The sequence below is a fragment of the Siniperca chuatsi genome, linkage group LG18 (genome assembly GCF_020085105.1).
Source record: "Siniperca chuatsi isolate FFG_IHB_CAS linkage group LG18, ASM2008510v1, whole genome shotgun sequence".
In the NCBI taxonomy this organism is placed as follows: Eukaryota; Metazoa; Chordata; class Actinopteri; order Centrarchiformes; family Sinipercidae; genus Siniperca; species Siniperca chuatsi.
The window spans coordinates 12,548,695-12,569,685 of NC_058059.1; the positions used below are offsets into that span (position 1 = coordinate 12,548,695).

Sequence of the window (20,991 nt, forward strand, 5' to 3'; positions counted from 1 at the left end):
ATTGTGCAATATTCTGTGTACTACTTCCGTGCAATATTAGTTTCCCCTTGTTAGTTTTTTCTTATTTATTGCTACTGATACTATATACCTCAATTACTCTTCGACAGTACATGCACCTCCGCTTATTAATATTATTTATTACATAAGTAGTTACATTGTATTTTAGACTGTACTTTCATCATCAACCAGTAAACCCACTTGGTACTTGACACTTAGTTTATCTTATACTTATACCGACATGATACTTAATTTATTTCTGACCTGTTTTATAGTGTTTATAGTGTATCATATCGTTTTCTAGTACTTTCTCCTGTGTGCACTGACGTAAAGACGAGCTACTGTAACAAAGAGTTTCCCTACGGGGATCAATAAAGTATTTCTGATTCTGATCTACAGCTCCACCTCAACCAGCTACAACAATAAAATGCTGCTTACACATTGTTGCATTAGTATTAATGCATGTAATTAACATGTCATATACATGTCAAACATAACAGTATATCAGTAACAGGGGACATGTTTTGCAGATAATACTTACATATTGTAAGTTTAATACTGATAATACTTCTGTACTTTTACTTGAGTAGGATTTTGAATACAGGCCTTTCACTTAATGGAGTAATGGAGTATTTTTGCATTGTTGAATTGGTACTTTTACTTAAGTAAAAGATCTGAGTGCTTCTTCCACCACTGCAATTAAACCATGGAGGTAAACATTCACTTAACTGCAAAATAAGTTTTAAAATTCCATCTCTCTTGCAGCACATGAGAGAACTGAGAACACATACATTGTTGTATCCTGTTTGCACTAAATTCACCGTTTTATCATTTATATATGCAAAAGTGTGTATTTATCTGCAAGAGGTTTTTTGTGTCACAATGTCTATTTCGATGCCGATCTGGAACCAGTATTCCAAAATTTCCTATTTAAAATAGCAAATATGGAGAATAGTGCAGCCATGTTGGAGGTACATGCTCTCTGTGTGCTTACTCATATTAGCATGCACTGCATGAGCATGTTAGGCTATAATAACTAACTAGGTCAATGTAATGAGACTGTGTTCTACTGTGATCATCTTAAACTATATATAGTGCTAACGTGAATATGATGAAGTGGCTATGTTATCTCTTCATCCTCAGTGCACAATGTCTTTTCTCAACACCGTAAAGTCAGTGTAACATTGAATGTATCTCCTCAAATTCTCCTAATCTCACTTTGATTCACTTACACAGTAAATTCAACTCTTTAAAGGTCATGAAACAGGCCAATCAGTAGCACCTTGTTTGTTATGTCACTGTTCCTCAGACCAAACTACTTAAGGCATGGTAATTTAGTAAATTATCACCTAGCAAGCCCCTACCCTGTATTTTTCAGTATGTTGCCCTATCACCTTCCAAAAATACCAATCCTATGTTTCCTGAGCTATCTGAAATGTCAACCAATAGACTGAATCAATGTATCACAAGTGTAGACATAGAATAATTTTACCTCATGTGAGGTATACAGTATATCTTAAAAGGTACATTTAAAACATGCATGTGCCCATCTCTGCAAACAACTTGTGGGCCTCTCTTTACAAGCAAGAAAAAACTTGAAGGAGGCTGAGGTTTGTGTCACAGATGGACTACCGTGTTTGTGGAGTGTTTTGTGATAAAGTAAATAATGTCTTTTGAAGGTGGTGATTTTGTGCACTTGTGTGCGGTGTCATGGTTTCATGGTTTTTAGCAGTTAAACAACATGGAAATCTTTTTGTTTGTGTTCTTATTTTACCTACTGTAAAATATGATATCTTCATATAGTGTGACGTTAGCTCAATGATATGATTCACCACTTTTGGGTCTGAGCGGCTGATGGTTGGCTGTCATCACTCTATGCCTCAACAAATATTTGAACAGTAATGTTTGTATAAAATGTTTGTGTCAGAGAAGAGGCTGTGAATATTGTCCCACAACTTTTATATCATTCTTGGAAATTACCACAGTCACAGTTAACTTTGTCATCAGTACACAAAATTACTCAATAAATAACATGTTGAACCTCTGTGTAGATTTAAAGTGTCTTTTCACATATAGATGTGCAGATGTTAGATGTGCAATTTTTGAACAATCAAAAGGCCATTTAAACTGCTTTATGCTGAAAGTTTGCACTCTTCTTTTTTGTTTTAAAGGGACAGTTCATCCCACAATTAAATATACATATTTTTCCTCTTACCTGTAGTGCTATTTATCCAGCTAGATTGTTTTGGTATGAGTTGCCGAGTTTTGGAGATACCGGTCGTAGAGATGTCAGCCTTTTCTGAATATAATGAAACTATGTGAAACTTGGCTTGTGGTGCTCAAAGCACCAAAAAACTACATTTGAAAATCTCAACAGCAATGTCTCTTTCCAGAAATTATGGCCTGGTTACTCAGAACTATTTTCTTTCTACCGATAGTTCCTACATGAAACTGCTCACAACAAGGTCTGTGGATTATCTTGAGTATATGTATTTTTGATTTTGGGGTGAACTGTCCCTTTAAGAAACAGAAGCATATATGACAAACTTTTGAATGATTTGACAATTGACATTTCTTGTGTTTCTGAAGTAGGTTAGCAGTTTTTGCCTTTGTAGCTCATCAGCAGCTTTGTGGAGCTCCAAGGCTGTTGATGGGTTTAGCAGGCCTCAGTCTGGCTTTGTCCTCTCTCTGGCTGTGGCTGCTCTTTTCTAGTCGAGCTTCATGTTGCTGCTGGCTTTACCCTCTCTCTGGTTTGGGTTTTCACATCGCTATGGTGATGTGTTGGCCTGCTACTAACAACACTGTCACCACACTAGAAAAGTCAAGGGTTACTTTAGTTCACTGCCTGCCCACAACTATGAGCAAAACATTGCCATATGGTGAAGCACAAATGAATAAAACACTGTAAATACTGAACTCTTTCTGGTTCTAGGAGGTTCTGTAGCATGACAGAAGTCTTTCTGTGCACAGCCATCGCAAAACCGTGGCACATTACTGCTGACAGTGGAGTTCAGATCAGGTTTCGTGTCAAGTTTCAGTCAACAGTCTCAATTTCAGCATTTTCCCTGACAGCACTCTGTGTGTGCGTGTGTGTGTGTGTGTTTGTGTGTGTGTGTGTGTGTGTGTAGTTGTGGAAAAAGCACTGGAGATGCACTGGCCTATAAATCTTGTACTCCAGATGTGAGAATACATGTGAGTTTGTTTAGTACAGAGCCCAACAAATGTCATCATGGTTTTAATAGTTTTCAGTGAATATTAAAATTGTGATGCAAAAATTATCATTCAGAATCAGAAATACTTTATTGATCCCCGAGGGTAAACTCTTTTGTTACAGCTGCTCACTATCACATCAATGCACACAGGAATAGAAGTACTAATAGAATAGAAATAGAAATAATAATAAAATAAGTCCGCAACGAGACAATTATTTCTAGTACGAAATAAGAGATGTGCAAATCAAAATATAATACACTATAATACAGCTAAGATTCCCACTAATCGTGAATCATATCGGTTGTAATAGCTGTCAAAATAATTGCAATATGATTTTTTTTTTACCCAATAGTGCAGGCCTAGTACTTTACTAATATTTTGACATCTTTGAGTGCGAGCTTCTCCACAGATTGGAGCCTGGAGCGTGTGTGTTTTTCTACTGTTTTAAAATGCTGACAAATGTTTTTGAGCATCATTATCAGTAACAGCAGCACTTTAGACCTGCATATATAGTAAATGGGCTGATGTCAGTACACAATAATAGGCCAAACAGACTTACATAATTCCAGTTTTTAGTCAATGTAAATTCAGTTTTCAGAATTATCAACTGGCAGTCCAGCCTGTTCAGGATTGTGCAGTGCAGGAAAATGTCATTATTTCATACAAATATCTTCTTAACTATGACCGAAGTTGTGTTGCAAATATTATCCTTTATAGCTCATACCTAGGATATATAGAACAAAATGAACATGAAATAAAAATACTCATTAAGCTTCTTACTGACAATCTTTGGCAAGTAATCATGGTCTTATAATAAATGTTTGTCAAAGCATTCAGATGGACTCTGCCAAGGCAGACACCTTTACATCAAACAATATAGGTGTGACTTTTGTTTTCTTGAGATAACCAGCATGATTAGAGGGTCCTATTTTAACAAGGACACAGCGTAATTGGTATGAAGCTGTGAGCCAATATCATCAAATTGCAGTGACTGCCATTTCAGACCTGTGGATCTGGACCTGCAGCTTCAGTCAAATCTGCGTCACCCATCATCAACTAAAGTAACAGCATTAGTTTCTACCTACATATACATATGCATCTGGCTGTGTTGGCCAATAATTTAAGTGAAAGTGCTTATTTAAGTGCTATTTTCAGTCTGAATGCAGCCATATACACCATATGCGGCCATAAGCACACTATCTGTCTCCCTCTCTCCTCTGATGGTAACAGATGATGTTTTTGTTTACTGATAAATCATTTTTCTTCCCTCCAGTCCTCTTATTATCTCTCTCTCTTGCTTGCCCAGAAAGGCAGTGACTTCGCAAATTTGTAATGACATTCAAATAATAAAATTAAATTTTACTTTTAAATTCCCATTTGCATCCCTATCAGTTTTTACAGTGTCTCCTCACTTTCTCTGAAACATTTTGTGGTTGTTGTGTGTTTTCAGTGTCTGACACTATCTATCTATCCATCTATCCATCCATCCATCCATCCATCCATCCTTTATTTTTTTTTTTATGACCGTTCTCTCTGTTTTCAGACTGCCAAAGGATACATCCTCTTGTTTGATGTGCTGGGTGGAGGGGATGACAAGTACCTCTATGAGCCCGTCTATCCAAAGTGAGTGCAGTACACATACAAACTCTCACACACATTGATATACATATACTTAGGTAAAGTGAGCAGTAGGGGCCAAGCTGTACTTTGCAAGGAGGCTACACCATCAACAAATCATTTGTCCCCTAAAGAACCATTTAACCATCATTATTATGCATGTTATATCGATCTTGAATGTTACCTGTATTTGCGTGGGGTTAAATGTGAAAACACAATATTGCATATACAACAAAACGCAGCAACACTACACTAGTTTAAATTGGCAATTTGAAAGAGTGGACATCCCAATATTAGCCCTGCTTGTGTTATGACTTGGCATTGCTGGTTATAAACAACCACAGCATTAATTTATATGAACACTTAGCGTCAACTGATTTTTTTCAATTTTGGGATTGTTTCCTTGTTGTAGTTCGTCATTGAAGAAAAGTGTCAAGGTCCTCATTATAATGTGAAACTGGCTGCGTCTTGTTAGCCAGCAGTTGTCTGTCAATGCAGCTGGCAAAAAATGCTAGTAGGAATACAAGAGCACTTTGCTACTAAAGCCTCTTATGTAATGTTGTGTTTTCTCATGACCAAATATGTAATAAATAATTTGCTGTGGTAATATGGTTAATAAAAGCAGGTAGTGAAATTTTAGCTGCTAATTGCTGCAGCTATCACTGCATTTTTAATGTGACAAATACACTACATCGCCAAAAGTGTGTGGATACCCCAACATAACATCCATGTGTGATTAGTGTACATCTCATTTCAAAACCATGGGGCTTTAATATGCTGCTATTACAGCCTCCACTGGTTTGGGAAGGCTTTCCAAACAGCCCGTGACCAATGTATGTGCTTAGAGGTGTCGGTATGATTTTCTCTCTTCCTTTACTAATCCTTCCGTTTCTGTACTTTGTATCAAGCGTCCATGTCTTGTGTGTATGTGGTGTTTGTATGCTGTTGTTTCTACTGTGTGTGTGGATGTGGATGTGTCTGATTCACATTCCTAGACAGCATACCATCAGAGGTTGGCAAGTCAGGGCACATTCAGTGCTTTTTCATCTCAGAGTTAAAAATGCATTGCATTTTGGGATTTCAACATACATCAGTCAAACTAATATCTATATTTGTATTAATGTGTTTGTGTGTTGGCACAGAGCAAGTCCTCGTGTGAAGGTGACCCCGGGTTATAAGGAGGAGCAATGTGCCCCTGCTCTGTCTTTAGAGATGAAGAAGCCTGTGGATCTGGAGGCCCCCATCACCAGGTAGGACAAAGTCTTATTGTCCTTTTATCTCTTTCTCTGTTTTTCTCTCCCTTTTTGTGTTTCGCTCTGTTGCGTCTATCTGTCTGCCTCTCCCTCATATAGACCCCAGCTTACATTCACACAGGCAGAGGCACCTACACACACACTGGAACCATTAAAAGCTTTGAAAACTACACAAGTCAAAACAAAATCATGTTATTCCTGATACAGGTTTGCCATTCAGTATCCATTGACATTGATTTATATGTTTTGTACATTTTAAAGCTTGTAGCCTACACTGACCTCATGATTTAAACTGCATTTAAGCAGTAACTCAGTTCACCAGTGGATATTTAAAGAATTTCCACCATTGCTGTAGCTGTTAAAACTGACCCGCTCTTTGTGTGTCTGTGAAGGGCATTTGGCTCAGAATGATGGCTTGAAAAATTCTCTTCTTCCTCTCATGGAAAGTTAGCATTGGCAGTGAAAGATGGCTGAGGTGCAAGGGGAAGCTAAGCTCCACCACTCCTCTGTCAGTTGTAAACACAGAGGCCTGCATAGAGAAATACATTAATCTGCAGAGATGGAGGGGTGCTGAGAGAGAAGAGTGATGGACAGATGAATAGAGGTGCGTGGAAGGGTTTAGTGATGACTGATGAAAGGAAAGGCTGACAAAAGAACATTTCTGAGTGTTCAAGTTCAAGTGTTAGCTGTATGGAATTAAGTGTTGCCTGGAGCATTCAAATCAGCTTCGTATGTTTTGTGAACAGTATTTATTCAGATAACAAGACATTTGGGGAATAATTCCTAACCAGATTTCAATGCTCTGTCAGTCTGGGTTATCAGTTTAATGAGATTGATTGCTTGTCATGTTACCTCATGACTATGCTTGCTTGTTACACATTCTAAATGAGGTGTTTCTGTTTTGTCAGTACCTGCTGTTTCCTTGTTTTCTCCTTTGTGTTGGCTTTGCTAATTTCAGTTCTTTTTTAGTTTCTTTCTTCTAGTTTTTCACCGTTCCTATTATCTCCACCCACTTACTCCAACTTAATGTCTTTGTTTGCCGAGTGATAAGAACTGTCACTCCACCAGTTTTTTGCTAAACTTTCTTTTAGTCCATATTTTTGTTTATCTTGTGTTTTATATTGTTTGCCTCTTTCCTCCACTGTCTGCACTTGACAGAGATTAGTCATCTGAATGGGAGCACTCTGTTGGCATTTCACAGGCACAGCTTGATTGTGCAGGAGAAGAGTGGGTGTCTCCTGCTGTGAAACTACAGTAAAAGTCGTTGCCTCCTCCACAGTAACAGCGCACTGTGCTTCACTTCCTTTCTTTTCTCTCTTTCTGACTCTTGCGTTTCTCCTTGGCTGTCCCATTGTGCTATCTTAAGTCTTAGACCTCTCATACTTTTTGGAAGACAATGAAGCGCTTTACACACACAAACACACTGTTGTTTGTTCCCTTGTGTATTAGAAGACAGTGAGACTTGGCACGGGCAGCTATGTGGCCTCATCACAGCTGGCCAGTAAAAGTTTCAGGCTTCACTCAGAGGGCACAGCTGGATGATGACTAGTCCACTGTTTTCTAACACTCTGCTGTTTATCTTGTTCCCACCCTTCCTACCTACTGCCCCTGCCTGTTTCCTTTTACTACCTCTTCCACAGTTTTTTTTCTTTTCTTTTGAACCTCAATGCTCATGTCTGTGTTTCCTCTTCTTCCCACTAGTCTGCAGTCCCTCCAGGAGGACTTATTGGTGTGTACCGCAGACGGCTACCTCCATGTGCTGCACTGGGATGGGCTAGGCAGCAACGGACGCAAGGCCATTTGCCTCACTACAATCCCCTTCTCGCTAGACCTGCAGTCTGCTCGAGGTTAGAGAAGACCCGTGCACACAGCTAAACACAGGGAAAGAAAGCAGACTTGATTCTAGTTGACAGTGTGAACAAAAGTTTCCAGTCACTTGCTAATGTTGAGAATTAAATTCTAAATAAAAAGTTGACTTTCCATTTTTTAAAAGTTGAATTCTCTCAAAAACTGTATAAAAATACACATTTTGGCTACAGTGTTTCCCCATCTTGTCCAATGTTTTGCTTATCTTCAGCTCCAGATTCAGTCTGCATGTTGCATAAAATACTTCCTTGTGTGTGTAGGTGGTCCTTCTCTGGACCTGGAGGGAGTGTATATCCATTGTATGGAGTATTGTGTGACCCTGGATGGCTTCGCTGTGGTACTGAGTGACGGACGCCTGGGCTTTATCACACCACTCAGCAACACCATCACCGCAGATGTAAAAACACTCACAGACACACACTGCTGATGTTAAATGCACACACACAGTTTACTAAAGGGCAAACACAGGATCCAAACCCATATTGTGAAAAATGTATAATAGTTATGGCATTAAAAGCTGATGAGACTTCTTTACAAGACCTGCAGACAGCTGGCAGTTCTACAGCTTATGGCATCAATATGCATATCGGCATATGACATCATCTGACCCCATGACAGGAAAACAGGATTGTATACTGATGTTTCTGTTTTGTAATGATAACCAGGCCTTTGTTTCTGCAAATAAATTGAATGTTCTGCCCGGCTTTTGAGTAGGTATAGAATCTATTATCTAGCCATATTCTGTGGTATTTGTGTGTATCAGTTAAGGAACAGATATAAAGGCTAACAGTAGATAAATAGAGACAAAGTGAAAAACTGTGTACTTTTTGAGTGTTTAACAAGTTTTAAGATAAGCGAAAAGAGCTGTCGATGTCCTTTCCGTTTTCAGTTTAATGACATGAGCAACCTCAGTTTTCCCAAAGAGGACAGAGGCACAGAACCATTTACAGAAAACAATTATCCAAACCGATGATGCAACATGTTCAAATATAAATAGGGCAGCACAGTATTATTTTAATAATCTCATGATAATATGATTCAATACAGGGCTTGTGGCTATTACTTTTATCCTGGCAGGATTTAAACAGTAATGACTGCATCTGTAAGATAACTTTCACTTCCAAATGGGCAAGAGGAGCTCACCATTAACAAGTTGTTCTAAGATTTTGGCCAGTAATGATGTTCTTGAAATTGAAAAGTGGGTGATGAGGTCACCATCAAGATATAAATGTGTCCAGATATATTTGTTCAAAATAAATCGTGACCAAGCAGTCTGCTGATAATGCGTGTTTATTTTCTGCTGTAGAATTTAATTTAGACTTATCAAAGCATTTTAAAGTGTAAGTGATGTGTTTAAAGGAAACGGCAATTAAAACACGCTCTGTTGACCAGCAACTGTCATCATACACACATTCAGTTATTTAAATTCATAGAGGTTTCTTCTGTGTGTGTGTGTGTGTGTGTGTGTGTGTCCAGCAGCTGCAGGGTGTCTGGGCAGCAGATGTGACTGATGGCACCTGTGTGGCGGTCAACAACAAGTACAGACTGATGGCCTTTGGCTGTGCCAGGTACACGTCAGCAACTGTCTCTCTGTCTGTATCTTTACAATACAGTGATGGGAAGAAAACTTAGGTGAATGTGTGTTTGCATCCATGTGTTACAGAGATTGGTTGTTGTCCATGTGGTGTGTGTCCAGTGTGAGAATCTGTCAGTTTGTGTTTGCCGAAGCCTACCTAGTGTGTGCTTGTGCAATCTGCCAGGTTGGCAGGAATTTCTCTTCCTCATTGCTCCCTACTCTCCTCCTCCTTCTTTTTTTCCAAGTTTTGTACCTCACTGAAACTACATGGGCACACAGACACACTGCTACAGTTCTTTATGCAATTATTGCCCTCTTACAGTCCTTTGCAGACAAGATAAAGCAGGGCCTAAAAACATATGTATTATGTGTTAAACATCTTCATCTGAGTCTTTGAACATCATGGGTATACACCTTCTTAAAACACCCTTCCAGATAAAAGTGCTTGTTATTCTGATGTAGATCGCTGTGATATTTACCACTGAATGAGCAAGAGGTTAACTAACATGTCAGTAGACAGCAAATGAAGATTTAAGCCTGTGTGATTAATTGGTTGCAATCACACCCAACACAAACGACACCCTTCGTTGTGTTGTTGGTATAGAGGTATGTGCATGTGTGTTTATATGAATGTGCACTCACCTGCACAGGCATGCACACATGGGAGTAGTTCAAAGCATAGAAGTGCAGCTTGGAGCTATTTCTCCAAATTACAAACACAGGTCACCAAAACAGCATTCTGATCCTTGAAGTAGCTGTTTCTGATTATGTGTGGTACTACACACCTCATTCTCCCCCAGGCAACAAGTTATGGCTGTTAAAATGTGTTTGTTTTCCTTACAGCGGCTCAGTATTGGTATACATGATAGACACCACGACAGGATCCATGCAGCTCTCGCACAAACTGGAGCTCACCCCAAAACACTACCCAGGTATCAGCAATATGTATCCCCATTTCTCTCTTTGTCTCTCTCCTCTCTTTGTCTGTCTCTTTAGTACCCCTACACAAATTCCTCTTTGAGATAACATGCATTCCTTCAGCTGCCTGTCTCTTGGGTATACATGCCTGTGTTTCAACTTAGTTCACATCTGTTTCTTTCTCCTGTAATGGGATCTAAAGTCATAGCTCCCCCTAGTGGGGAAAGTGCCATGTAGGCCCATCACCACTCTTTACAATGAATCTGACCGTTTCCAGGGTATTTGCAGGTCTTGAAAAGTTTTAAAAAGCAATGAATTTAGTTTCCTCAAACAGGGTCTTAGAAGGTATTAATGGTCTTACATTTTATTTATAAAAGTCTTAAATATTTTCTTTTGCCTGCAGTAGGCAGTAATGTTAATTATAAAATGTTATTTATTTATATGCTATTTATAATGGTACTATGTGATTGCGGGCTGTTGGGCGATGTTACACACTTATAAAACTAGAAATGGGATTATTGCGACAGTGGATTTTGTGCCCGGGAGTGTGTTCAGTCCTTTTTGTGGAGTTTCGGTCAGCACCATCAGACCTGTAGCAAGTACTGTCACTTCTGCTGGCTATAGTAGCTAGGAAGCTCATTGTCTCATAATGGGAAAGTGTTAATTTTAGCAGTATCTTTTATGAATTAATAATTTTGAATTGGTTATTTCATCCATCCATTTCATGCTGCTTATTCGGCTCCACGTTGTACTGATTTAATTAATTACATCATAAGGAATTATTATAATAATACATAATTGTTGACCATATCATCCCTACTGGTTTTCCATTGTACTTTTGTACTTTGGCCAGAATGATTGTGAAACAAGTATGAAATTGCATTTTATGTGGTATTAAAAAGGTCTTAAAGGCTATTTAATGTAACCCTACAGAAACCCTGATTTTTCTTCTGGCATAGTCTCAAACACACTGATAAACAAGCAGGATTATTTTGTCTCACACACGGTGTTCTTCTTCATTACTTAAAAAACAAAACACAAGTGGCATACTCCAATAGGGATGATCTCCGTTTTTTAATTTCTCAGTTCAAAAACAAATCCTGTGTGAAATAAGCTGTTTTATCAGAAAGTCATGCTCTAGAAAGCCACTTCATGTGGAAAAAACAGGTTCTTTTGTAGCTAGCATGCAGGAGGAAGGAATATATATATATATATATATATATATATATATATATATATATATATATATATATATATATATATATATATATCTGAAAAACAAAAGACCAAGCATTAATGAGCCAAGTGCATAAATGAAGAAGACAAGATTCAAACATATGGTCACTAACTGCAATTAGTGCGAGAAAACATTTCACAATTTTCACAGGTTATCCTGTGATAAAGAAGAGCATAATATAATGTGATTCAATGTCAAATATGAGAAAATACTTACATGCCTCCAATGCACCATTTGTAACAACTATAATACAACTATAACTAAAGCTTTCTGAGTCTCTGCATTCTTTGCCTGTTCAGACATCTATAACAAGACGGGCCCAGTCAAGCTGATCTGCTGGTCACCTGACTACAGTGTTGCCATGATTACATGGGAGTGTGGTGGCCTCTCGCTGTGGAGTGTCTTTGGAGCTCACCTCATCTGCACTCTGGGAGAGGACTTTGCGTAGGTGGACACACACACACATAAACACATGCACTCATACACACTTCACACTTCATTTACTGCAAAATCAACCTTTATTTTAATTAGTATTTTTTATTTGTGTCCTCCCATCAGGTATTGTTCTGATGGTACCAAGAAGGACCCCATTAAAATCAGCTCTATGGTAAGTGGATTTATTTAATACTAACCCACTGTCTACATTTTAACATAAAAAAGGAAATTTAGATATAAAACTGTTGATTTGTAAAGCACATTTAACAGATTTAGGGTTATAGAAATCATGAAACTAATTGAAATAATTATAAATAATGACAGAAAATCAGTTGGTAAAGTTAAAAGCACAGATGGTGTGATTATGTTAAGATTCAGTACCGACTTAAACCTGTTATTTACAAGCTAATTGCTATTCATTGAGGTGCAACAGAGGTATGCGTGACCATTAGTTAATTCTGTTCCAATTAGAGTTTTTCTTCACAGCATGTTTTATTGTATATATTTATTTATTATTTCTCTACACACTGGTTGGTTTTTCTTTTTCCTTTTTCCTTTTATTGGAAACACAAAGTTTGTTTGTTTCATGTAAAATGTGTTTTTGTTACCATTGGGCATACTGACTTGCACTCTGCCCTTTCCAGAGCTGGGGAGCAGAGGGCTACCACCTGTGGGTGCTCCCTATCAAACAGGAGAGGAGAAGGCAGGAGGAGCAGCAGCAGCAGCAGCAGGAGGAGGAGGAGGAGGAGGAGGAGGAGGAGATGGTCACACCCTCCTCGCTGCAGGCCGGCATACTGCAGTTCCACTTCATCAAGAGTGCCCTCACAGTCAACCCCTGCACGGTGAGAGGAAACATATCGTCAGTTTTGTGAACACACGCATTCACACTCGTACACAGACATTAAACATTCCTGCTCTGTTTGCTCCTCTCTCGGCTGTACAGAGTAACCAGGAGCAGGTGTTGCTCCATGGCGAAGACCGCCTCTACCTGACGTGTGGTGAACCCACGCAGGTCAACGGCACCTCTGACTCACACCCGCATACACACTTACACCCACGTGACGGCAGCCCGCTGCACCATCCCCCCAACCCCGACTCCTCTCTCTCTCAGGGACTTAGCACTTTACTGGGACACAAGCACTGGCATGTGGTCCAGGTAAGAGTTTTGAAATATTTCTTGGTATCCACATGTCCAAAATGCAGTCAATATGGCACAAACAGGCTACCATAGCATTGCAGCCTCAGGCCATCCTTTTAGAATTAGCAACAGAGCTGCAACTAACGATTATTTTCATAATTAATTAATGTGCCAATTTTTATTTATTTTTTATTAATCTATTTGTCATTTGTTCTACACAACACACAGTAAAAAATACCTGTCAGTTTCCTACAGCCCATAGTGACATCATCAGGTGTCTTTTTTTGTTAGAACAATAGTCCTAAAAATAGTGTAAGACAAGGTAATGCAACAAATTCTCACATTCCAGAAGCAGGAACCATTAAATGTTAAACAAGTACAATTAAAATAATCGATTAACAAAATATATTGTTAATTTTCTGATAGTCGGTTAATCGATTAATCATTGCAGGTCTACACATCATATATTTATCATTAGTTACAGCCTCATGTTGCACTACATCATATTAGACTATGATCTTGTTAAAGGCAACCGGATGTTTATAGCTTCAAGTAGTGGGTTGAAGCGGTAGCAGCTTCTTGCTTCTCTTTTGCAAACTTCCAGTATGAGACAGAGCTGGAGCTGCATGAACGTAAACCACCTTGACACTGAGAACAACTTAGTAGTCTTTTCTGGATTATAAGATCCAAGTCAAACAAAAAAATGGGAGAACCTCATGATGATGCTGACAGGTACGAAGACATTGTAAATACTGCTAACAGCTAATAATGCTAATAGCGGTCACATCACCGGGGAGTTTTATTCAGCAAGTGCAATGATCTTGCCTGTGTGTATATAGTTAAATGGATAAGAAGTATAGTTCATTATCTTGTATTTCTCATAGTGTTTTTGTATTCCTCTAGATTCACAGCACATACCTAGAGAGCAACTGGCCTATACGGGTAAGTGTGGGAATGTGTGGGTTTTGTAATTTTGCCTCCTGGTCCACTAGGTCAAGTGTTATCATTTCACCCAGGCCGCATGTGTGCTCAGACATCTATATATAAAGTATATATGTAGCCCATTTTAATGATAGATGGCTATTGGCTATACAAACAAACTTGACTTGTCAATATGTCAGTATACCGGTAGTCAGTAAAGTGTCTATAAAACTGTGTTTAGTCTTGTGTGTGTGTGTGTTTGTATTCTGTGTCAATACTGGCCTTATGGGTGTGTGTGTGTGTGTGTGTGTGTGTACAGTTTGCAGCCATAGACACAGCAGGCCAGTGCATGGCTGTAGCAGGGAGGCGGGGCTTTGCACACTACTCCTTATTCACAAGAAAATGGAAGCTGTTTGGAAATATTACTCAGGTATGTGACTTTGTAGACTGGAAGATAAATATCAATATGTAACCCTCTCTAAATGGCTTTAGTACAATTATCAGTGGTGACTGGAATGTGTTACCTCAGAACCATGGTCATTTTATTTTGTCCAGCGTAAACATGTCGGTAATTATCTTCACTTGCTTTGAAAAAAATCTGGCAGAAATAACTTAACAAGTTGGAATTATCATAGTGAAATATTTCTGGGCTGTCAAAATACCATTTAAATGTGCAGAGTCATATTTTAGGGTAAAGTTTTGTTAGGTTTGGAAATGCGTCCAGTTGTGTAAATAATGTTAATGTGTGTCTATAGGAGCAGAACATGACGGTGACGGGAGGTCTGGCTTGGTGGAACGACTTTGTGGTGGTGGCCTGTTACAATTTTATAGACCAGCAAGAGCAGGTGAGACTGAAGCACCACTTCCTTCACAGATGTTTCTCATGAATCCCACTAGTTCTTATTTATCGCGATTCTAGCTGTGTTAGTCTCGTTGCAACATTTCCCCTCTATTGTCCCTCTGTTGGCACTAGTTGAGGCTCTATCAACGCTCATCCAACCTGGACAACGCCTTTGCATCGGTCACTAAGCTGCACTCAGACACACTGCTGCTCAATGTCTTCAGAGACATGGTCATCCTGTTCAGAGCTGACTGCTCTATCTGCCTCTATAGCATAGAGAGGAGGAAAGACAGGTGGGCTCCTGTGTACACACATTACACCTTCAGTCTTAACTTCAGAACTTTGTAGCACTCACTATCACATATCTGACATTAATCTTTTAAAGGATAATCTCGCATTCTGCCAGGCTTTTTTTGTTCAACTCTCTCCTGTAGTTTTAAATTTGGAACATATTTCTTTTCTCGTTCCTTGTAACAGTAGGGCTGGTGTTCCAGATGGTTTGGACGCCCTAAACCTTCATCCATTGTTTTGCCAAATTTTTTCAAAGTGAGGATTGGCCAAAATTCCTCACATCACAAATCCAAATGTGCTCAAAACAAATGCTAGTATTAGTAAGAGACAACAGCATCTTTTCTAAGCACAATTTCTTACTTTCACACACTCCAGCAGCAGAGAAATCCCTGGCACCAGTAGTCATAATAGTGTTAGGTAATAGTTTTACTCAGCACACTTCACATATTTTCCCTTGGGAAAAGAGTCTTGACCTAAAACCCATCACATGACAGAACTGGGCCTCAGCTTTAAGTCTGGCCCAGACTAGAGATTGTTTTTAAACAACAGTGTTTGGCCAGCCTCAGAACCTTAAACCTTTTGTCAGAATTGTAGATTTCTGCTTACGTCAATGTTTTTAGTGACTTGTATTTTTTTCAGTCAGGTACATCGAGTACATTTAATCAAGGAACCTACCTGAATAAAATATTTCAGTATGCTGCAAGTTATTTGCCAGCATTTTAGAACACTGAAGTAGACGTTCAAAGAAAATGAGATTCTGCTTAGCAGTCAAATGCTGTTGCCTCTTACTAAAAGCTTTTTCAAACAACTTAGAGTTAAAGTCCTCCAAGCCTTTGTCTTAGTTTTTTTTACCTGGAAGTCATAATTCTGACTTACAGTATGTTTACCTCTATTTCATGTTCCAGTCCACACCCGACAGCCAGCGTGGAGTTGTTGCAGGAGGTGTCGATGTCTCGCTACATCCCTCACCCTGCCCTTGTGGTCTCTGTCACACTCACCTCTGTGCGCACAGAGACTGGCATCACATTGAAAGCCCCGCAGCAGGTAAAAGAGGAACACAGTAACACACACACACACACACACACACACACACACTGAACTATACTGTCTCTGTAGGTGCATGTGCATTCATGTTTTATGTGTGTGTTTCCATCTCAGGCCTGCATGGCAGAGAGCATCATGTTGAATCTGGCTGGCCAGTTGATCATGCTGCAGAGGGACCGTTCAGGGCCGCAGGTACGAGAGAAGGAGACGCCTGCCAACAACAAGAAGCTGGTGAGTCCAAACACCTCCAGTGGATTTTCTGAATTTTAACTTTTTAACCGCTTTCACCTGTATTCAGAATTATTACAAATAAAATATTGTCCCTTACTTTGCAAAAGTGCTTCAAGAGCTTGTTTTTGTTCCTGTGCTCTTGCTACAACAAAATGCAGGAAAAAAGGAGAAACTAATACTAATGCAGCCTTTTTCAATTTTACAAATAATGAAAGTTGTACAATATTTTACCCTGTATGCAAGCTACCCAGCTCATAGGTACATTTGGCTTATAACTCACTAGTGTTTACATCAGTTTTCTGAGCTATATCACTGGTGTGTTTGGTAGTTGATTGCAGGTGATCTTGATGCTAGCCTGATGATCTTTACTTGAGGTGCTAGTTTCATCAGATCTGTAGCCTTTGGTGTCACTGGTTCATCTCAAACATTCAGCAGTGGTTGACTAAAAAGCCAGTGATGGTTAAGCAGTAACCAGAGATCAGCACTTTCTGAAAGATAATGTGACTGTTGGTCGAGTAAGTTATAATCTTTAAAGCGAGTCTTCTACAAACCTTAAGCACCTAAAGCAGCATGCTCAGAGTTTTTTGTGTTAAGTTTATATTAATAAATCCCTCTAAAACACTTTTTCTTTCTCCCCTAGCTACCATTTTGTCCTCCGGTGGTGCTGGCGCAGTGTGTGGAGAATGTGTGGACCACCTGTCGCTCCAACAGGAAGAAGCGTCACCTGCTGGAGGCCCTGTGGCTGTCCTGCGGCGAAGCAGGCATGAAAGTCTGGCTGCCGCTGTTTCCCCGAGACCACCGCAAGCCCCACTCCTTCCTCTCCAGACGCATCATGCTGCCCTTCCACATCAACATCTACCCTCTGGCTGTGCTGTTCGAGGATGCCCTGGTGCTGGGGGCAACCAATGAGACTGTGCTCTATGATGGGCTGCAGGGATCCTCTGAGCCACTAGAGGCGCTGTTCCCCTACTGTACCGTAGAGAGGACCTCACAGATCTACCTCCATCACATCCTGAGGCAGCTGTTGGTTCGCAACCTGGGTGAACAGGTATGTGGAGCCTCCTGTCTCATCATGTCTTAATGTTTGCATTCTGTGGACTGTGTAAGTGATAATACAAACAGTTCCATTTCATGATCACATCATGAGGCCTCTGGTTGTTTGCACACCTCCAAAGTACATAAATAGTCCATTCTTTCCACTCCTTCATGTTCCCTCTCCCACAGGCTTTGATGCTGGCTCAGTCATGTGCCTCCCTCCCCTACTTCCCCCACGTCATGGAGCTGATGGTGCACGTCGTGCTGGAAGAAGAGGCAACATCGCGAGAGCCCATCCCCGACCCTCTGCTGCCCACCGTGGCCAAGTTCATCACCGAGTTCCCCCTCTTCCTCCAGACCATTGTCCACTGTGCCAGGAAGACGGAGTACGCCCTGTGGAACTACCTGTTTGCAGCTGTGGGAAACCCCAAAGACCTGTTTGAGGAGTGTCTCATGGCTCAAGACCTGGACACAGCAGCCTCCTATCTGATTATACTGCAGGTAGTGACTGGGATTGGAATTGCACACTGACTGACACTACATGCACCTATTCAGTTATCTTTTCATAGCAGAATGCAGCAATTATCAAACTATTTCAGCTGAGGACAGAAAAATTAAGAATATCTACCTTAAAAACAAGTCTCATTCATAGTCTCACCCCGTATAAAATCATTGTGCATACTTGACTAAATCTGTTTAGGGTGTCATGGTATCATAAAATGCTCATACAGTTTTTGTCTCTTCTTCTGTTCTGTCCCTCTCTCTTTCTCTAAAGAACATGGAGGTTCCAGCGGTGAGCAGACAGCACGCCACTCTACTTTTTAACACGGCGCTTGAGCAGGGCAAGTGGGACCTCTGCCGGCACATGATCCGATTCCTCAAAGCCATTGGCTCTGGGGAGATGGAGACTCCGCCCCCAACACCCACCACTCAGGTACAGAACTTGATGATTTCTGTACAAATTTTTATTTCCTTTGCTTGCCACTTGCCATTAGTCAAGGAAGTTACTGTGAGATGACTCACAGAAACACAGCACAAGTGGTTGCCGACTTATTTTGTTGTGAGTAGTTAGCTGTACTTGATTTTGCAAATCTGAAACCTCATCATGCTTTGTACCCACAATCATTATAATGTAAATCTGTAAACATGAAATAATGAACTATGTATCTCTGTCTTTAGGAACCCAGCTCAACTGGGGGGTTTGAGTTCTTCAGAAATCGCAGCATCAGTTTGTCACAGTCAGCAGACTCCATCACTACGGGCAAGTTCAACCTGCAGAAGACCTTCAGTATGCCCTCTGGACCTTCTGTTAAAGGGTATGGACACACACACATACCTAACGTAGATTGTGAGTACTAGTATTTTGTTTTGTCCAAAATGTTTTCACTGTAACATTTAAATGTTTCCACACTTTCTTTCTCTGTCTCTCCTTCTTCCTGCATTAATTCCTGCCAGTCGGGATGTGGAGTGTGCAGAGAACATGTATATTGATATGATGCTCTGGCGCCACGCCCGCCACCTCCTGGAGCAGGTACGCCTCCGCGACCTGGGATGCTTCTCTGCACAGCTGGGCTTTGAACTCATCGGCTGGTTGTGTCGTGAAAGAAACCGCGTGGCCCGTGTTGATGATTTTGTTTCTGCGCTGAAGAGACTCCATAAGGATTTTCTCTGGCCCTTCCCTGTTATTCCTGTGGGAAGCCTCAGTTCGCCCCTGAAGAACGGACGGTGTCGTACAGGTGAGGTGACACAGGATTCAGGCAGTATAGGAGCTGTCTAGGAAACTGACCACATCTCAAGGAGTCTTGTTTTTACAGTAGTGCTGTTGTTTTTTTAAATGTTTCTTTACACATCAGATATCACTGAAAGCTTAGCACTTTAAACCTGAAGTCAGTCTGATTAGTGCCTAATGCAAAAGATGAACACATTGATTTGGTATTAAGGCAAAAATCGCACAGGAAGCCATCCATGCTTTAAAATGTACAATTGTTTTAAATAGCATAATGTGCATCAATAACTATATTATTAACGCTAACTGGGGTTTCTGCTACCCCAGTTCACATGTTAATTTGGCTCTATCCCAATATTTCATGCTTTTTTGTTGTTACTCTTAAGTGCTGAGCACAAAGCTGTTGAAGTCGCAGTCAGCTGACAGCCTGTTGAACAGCGACATGGACACAGCACCCCCTCAGGCAGCTCCTAGCAGCCACACCTGGCTGGACGGGCTCGGGCAGAGGGCCAAAGACATGGACACGGCCTCGTCTGCTCACTCCAACCAACACTCACCACAGACACATGATGCGTTCCTGTCCCTGCTCACCAACAAAGGTAATAAGACTCGAACAGTTTACCCCTGTCAAATTATTAACATAAAAAAGGGACTCATTAGTAGTCACCAGCTTTTATTTTCCAGAACCTTCCTCAAGGCGTGCCATTTCTCTCTTATTCCTCCTCCTTTTTTTTAACATTCTTTCACTTCTCACCCCTCTAGTGGAAGAGTACAGTGTCGGCTCGGCCACAGACTTGACAGAGACCAGCTCGGTGGTGGATGGTGATTGGACGATGGTTGATGAGAACTCCTCCACTCTAAGCCTGAGTCAGGCCGAGTTGGAGCACATCTCCATGGAGCTGGCCAACAAAGGCCCGCACAAGTCGCAGGTGCAGCTCAGGTGAGACACCATCGCTAAACCTCATTTCCATGATACCATGGATACCATTGCAGGTCTTGTTTGATTATGTGCTTTAATTCAATGTGAAACCAAAGCTAGTATTTGAGCCTGAGCCTCTCTGTGTCCTTCAGGTATCTCCTTCATGTGTTCATGGAGGCGGGCTGTCTGGAGTGGTGTGTAGTGATTGGTTTGATCCTGAGGGACGCCAACGTCATAAAGCAGGTGATCGGCTTCCTGGACAGCCCCGAGGTTCCCCAAGAAACTGTGCAGAGTGTCCGAAGCGGCTTGTTGGCTGTCGACACGTGGGCCTCCGCTGACTGGTGGGTATAGCCTGTGACCTGTCCAGATGCGTATTTATTGATCCTGCTTGTCTCTTTCAGTTCTTTTAATTAGCTTTTCTTAGTATAATAGGAGTTGTTACTTGTTACATACTCATTGTGCAAAACACATGCACATCTTGTCCAGGTGCTGAGTCCAAAACTGCAATTGTGATTTCTGCCTCCTAAGGACTAGAATGTGTAGAACACATTTCAATGTTATTACATTAGAAAAAGCAAGCAAGTCCAAATTGACTTTTGTCAGGTACCTGATGAGAGATGTAGCTGATGAAGAGCCAATTTAGGCTCAGAATGTTGTCTTTTTTAAATTTAATATTTAATTAAATAGAAATTTCAAAGAAAGTGTTTCAAAGAAACGGTGTTGCCGGTCCTTA

At 40.5% G+C, this 20,991-nt stretch overlaps 1 protein-coding gene across 2 annotated transcripts in view; it reads left to right on the plus strand.

Annotated features, from left to right (window-relative positions):
• ric1 (RIC1 homolog, RAB6A GEF complex partner 1) overlaps nt 1-20,991 on the plus strand; it is a 41,728-nt gene that overhangs the window by 17,553 nt on the left and 3,184 nt on the right. Inside the window, exons 3-26 of one of the 2 annotated variants that reach the window (XM_044173120.1) lie at nt 4,754-4,833; nt 5,970-6,077; nt 7,782-7,927; nt 8,207-8,343; nt 9,423-9,514; nt 10,366-10,454; nt 11,977-12,121; nt 12,236-12,284; nt 12,757-12,954; nt 13,056-13,268; nt 14,154-14,192; nt 14,491-14,601; nt 14,927-15,016; nt 15,145-15,305; nt 16,209-16,347; nt 16,462-16,578; nt 17,219-17,626; nt 17,803-18,114; nt 18,389-18,547; nt 18,793-18,929; nt 19,069-19,349; nt 19,726-19,938; nt 20,102-20,279; nt 20,411-20,599. In XM_044173120.1, the coding sequence (XP_044029055.1) occupies nt 4,754-4,833; nt 5,970-6,077; nt 7,782-7,927; nt 8,207-8,343; nt 9,423-9,514; nt 10,366-10,454; nt 11,977-12,121; nt 12,236-12,284; nt 12,757-12,954; nt 13,056-13,268; nt 14,154-14,192; nt 14,491-14,601; nt 14,927-15,016; nt 15,145-15,305; nt 16,209-16,347; nt 16,462-16,578; nt 17,219-17,626; nt 17,803-18,114; nt 18,389-18,547; nt 18,793-18,929; nt 19,069-19,349; nt 19,726-19,938; nt 20,102-20,279; nt 20,411-20,599 (3,791 nt within the window). The remainder of the gene's footprint in view (nt 1-4,753; nt 4,834-5,969; nt 6,078-7,781; nt 7,928-8,206; nt 8,344-9,422; nt 9,515-10,365; nt 10,455-11,976; nt 12,122-12,235; nt 12,285-12,756; nt 12,955-13,055; nt 13,269-14,153; nt 14,193-14,490; nt 14,602-14,926; nt 15,017-15,144; nt 15,306-16,208; nt 16,348-16,461; nt 16,579-17,218; nt 17,627-17,802; nt 18,115-18,388; nt 18,548-18,792; nt 18,930-19,068; nt 19,350-19,725; nt 19,939-20,101; nt 20,280-20,410; nt 20,600-20,991) is intronic. The other variant, XM_044173121.1, reaches the window with a different exon arrangement.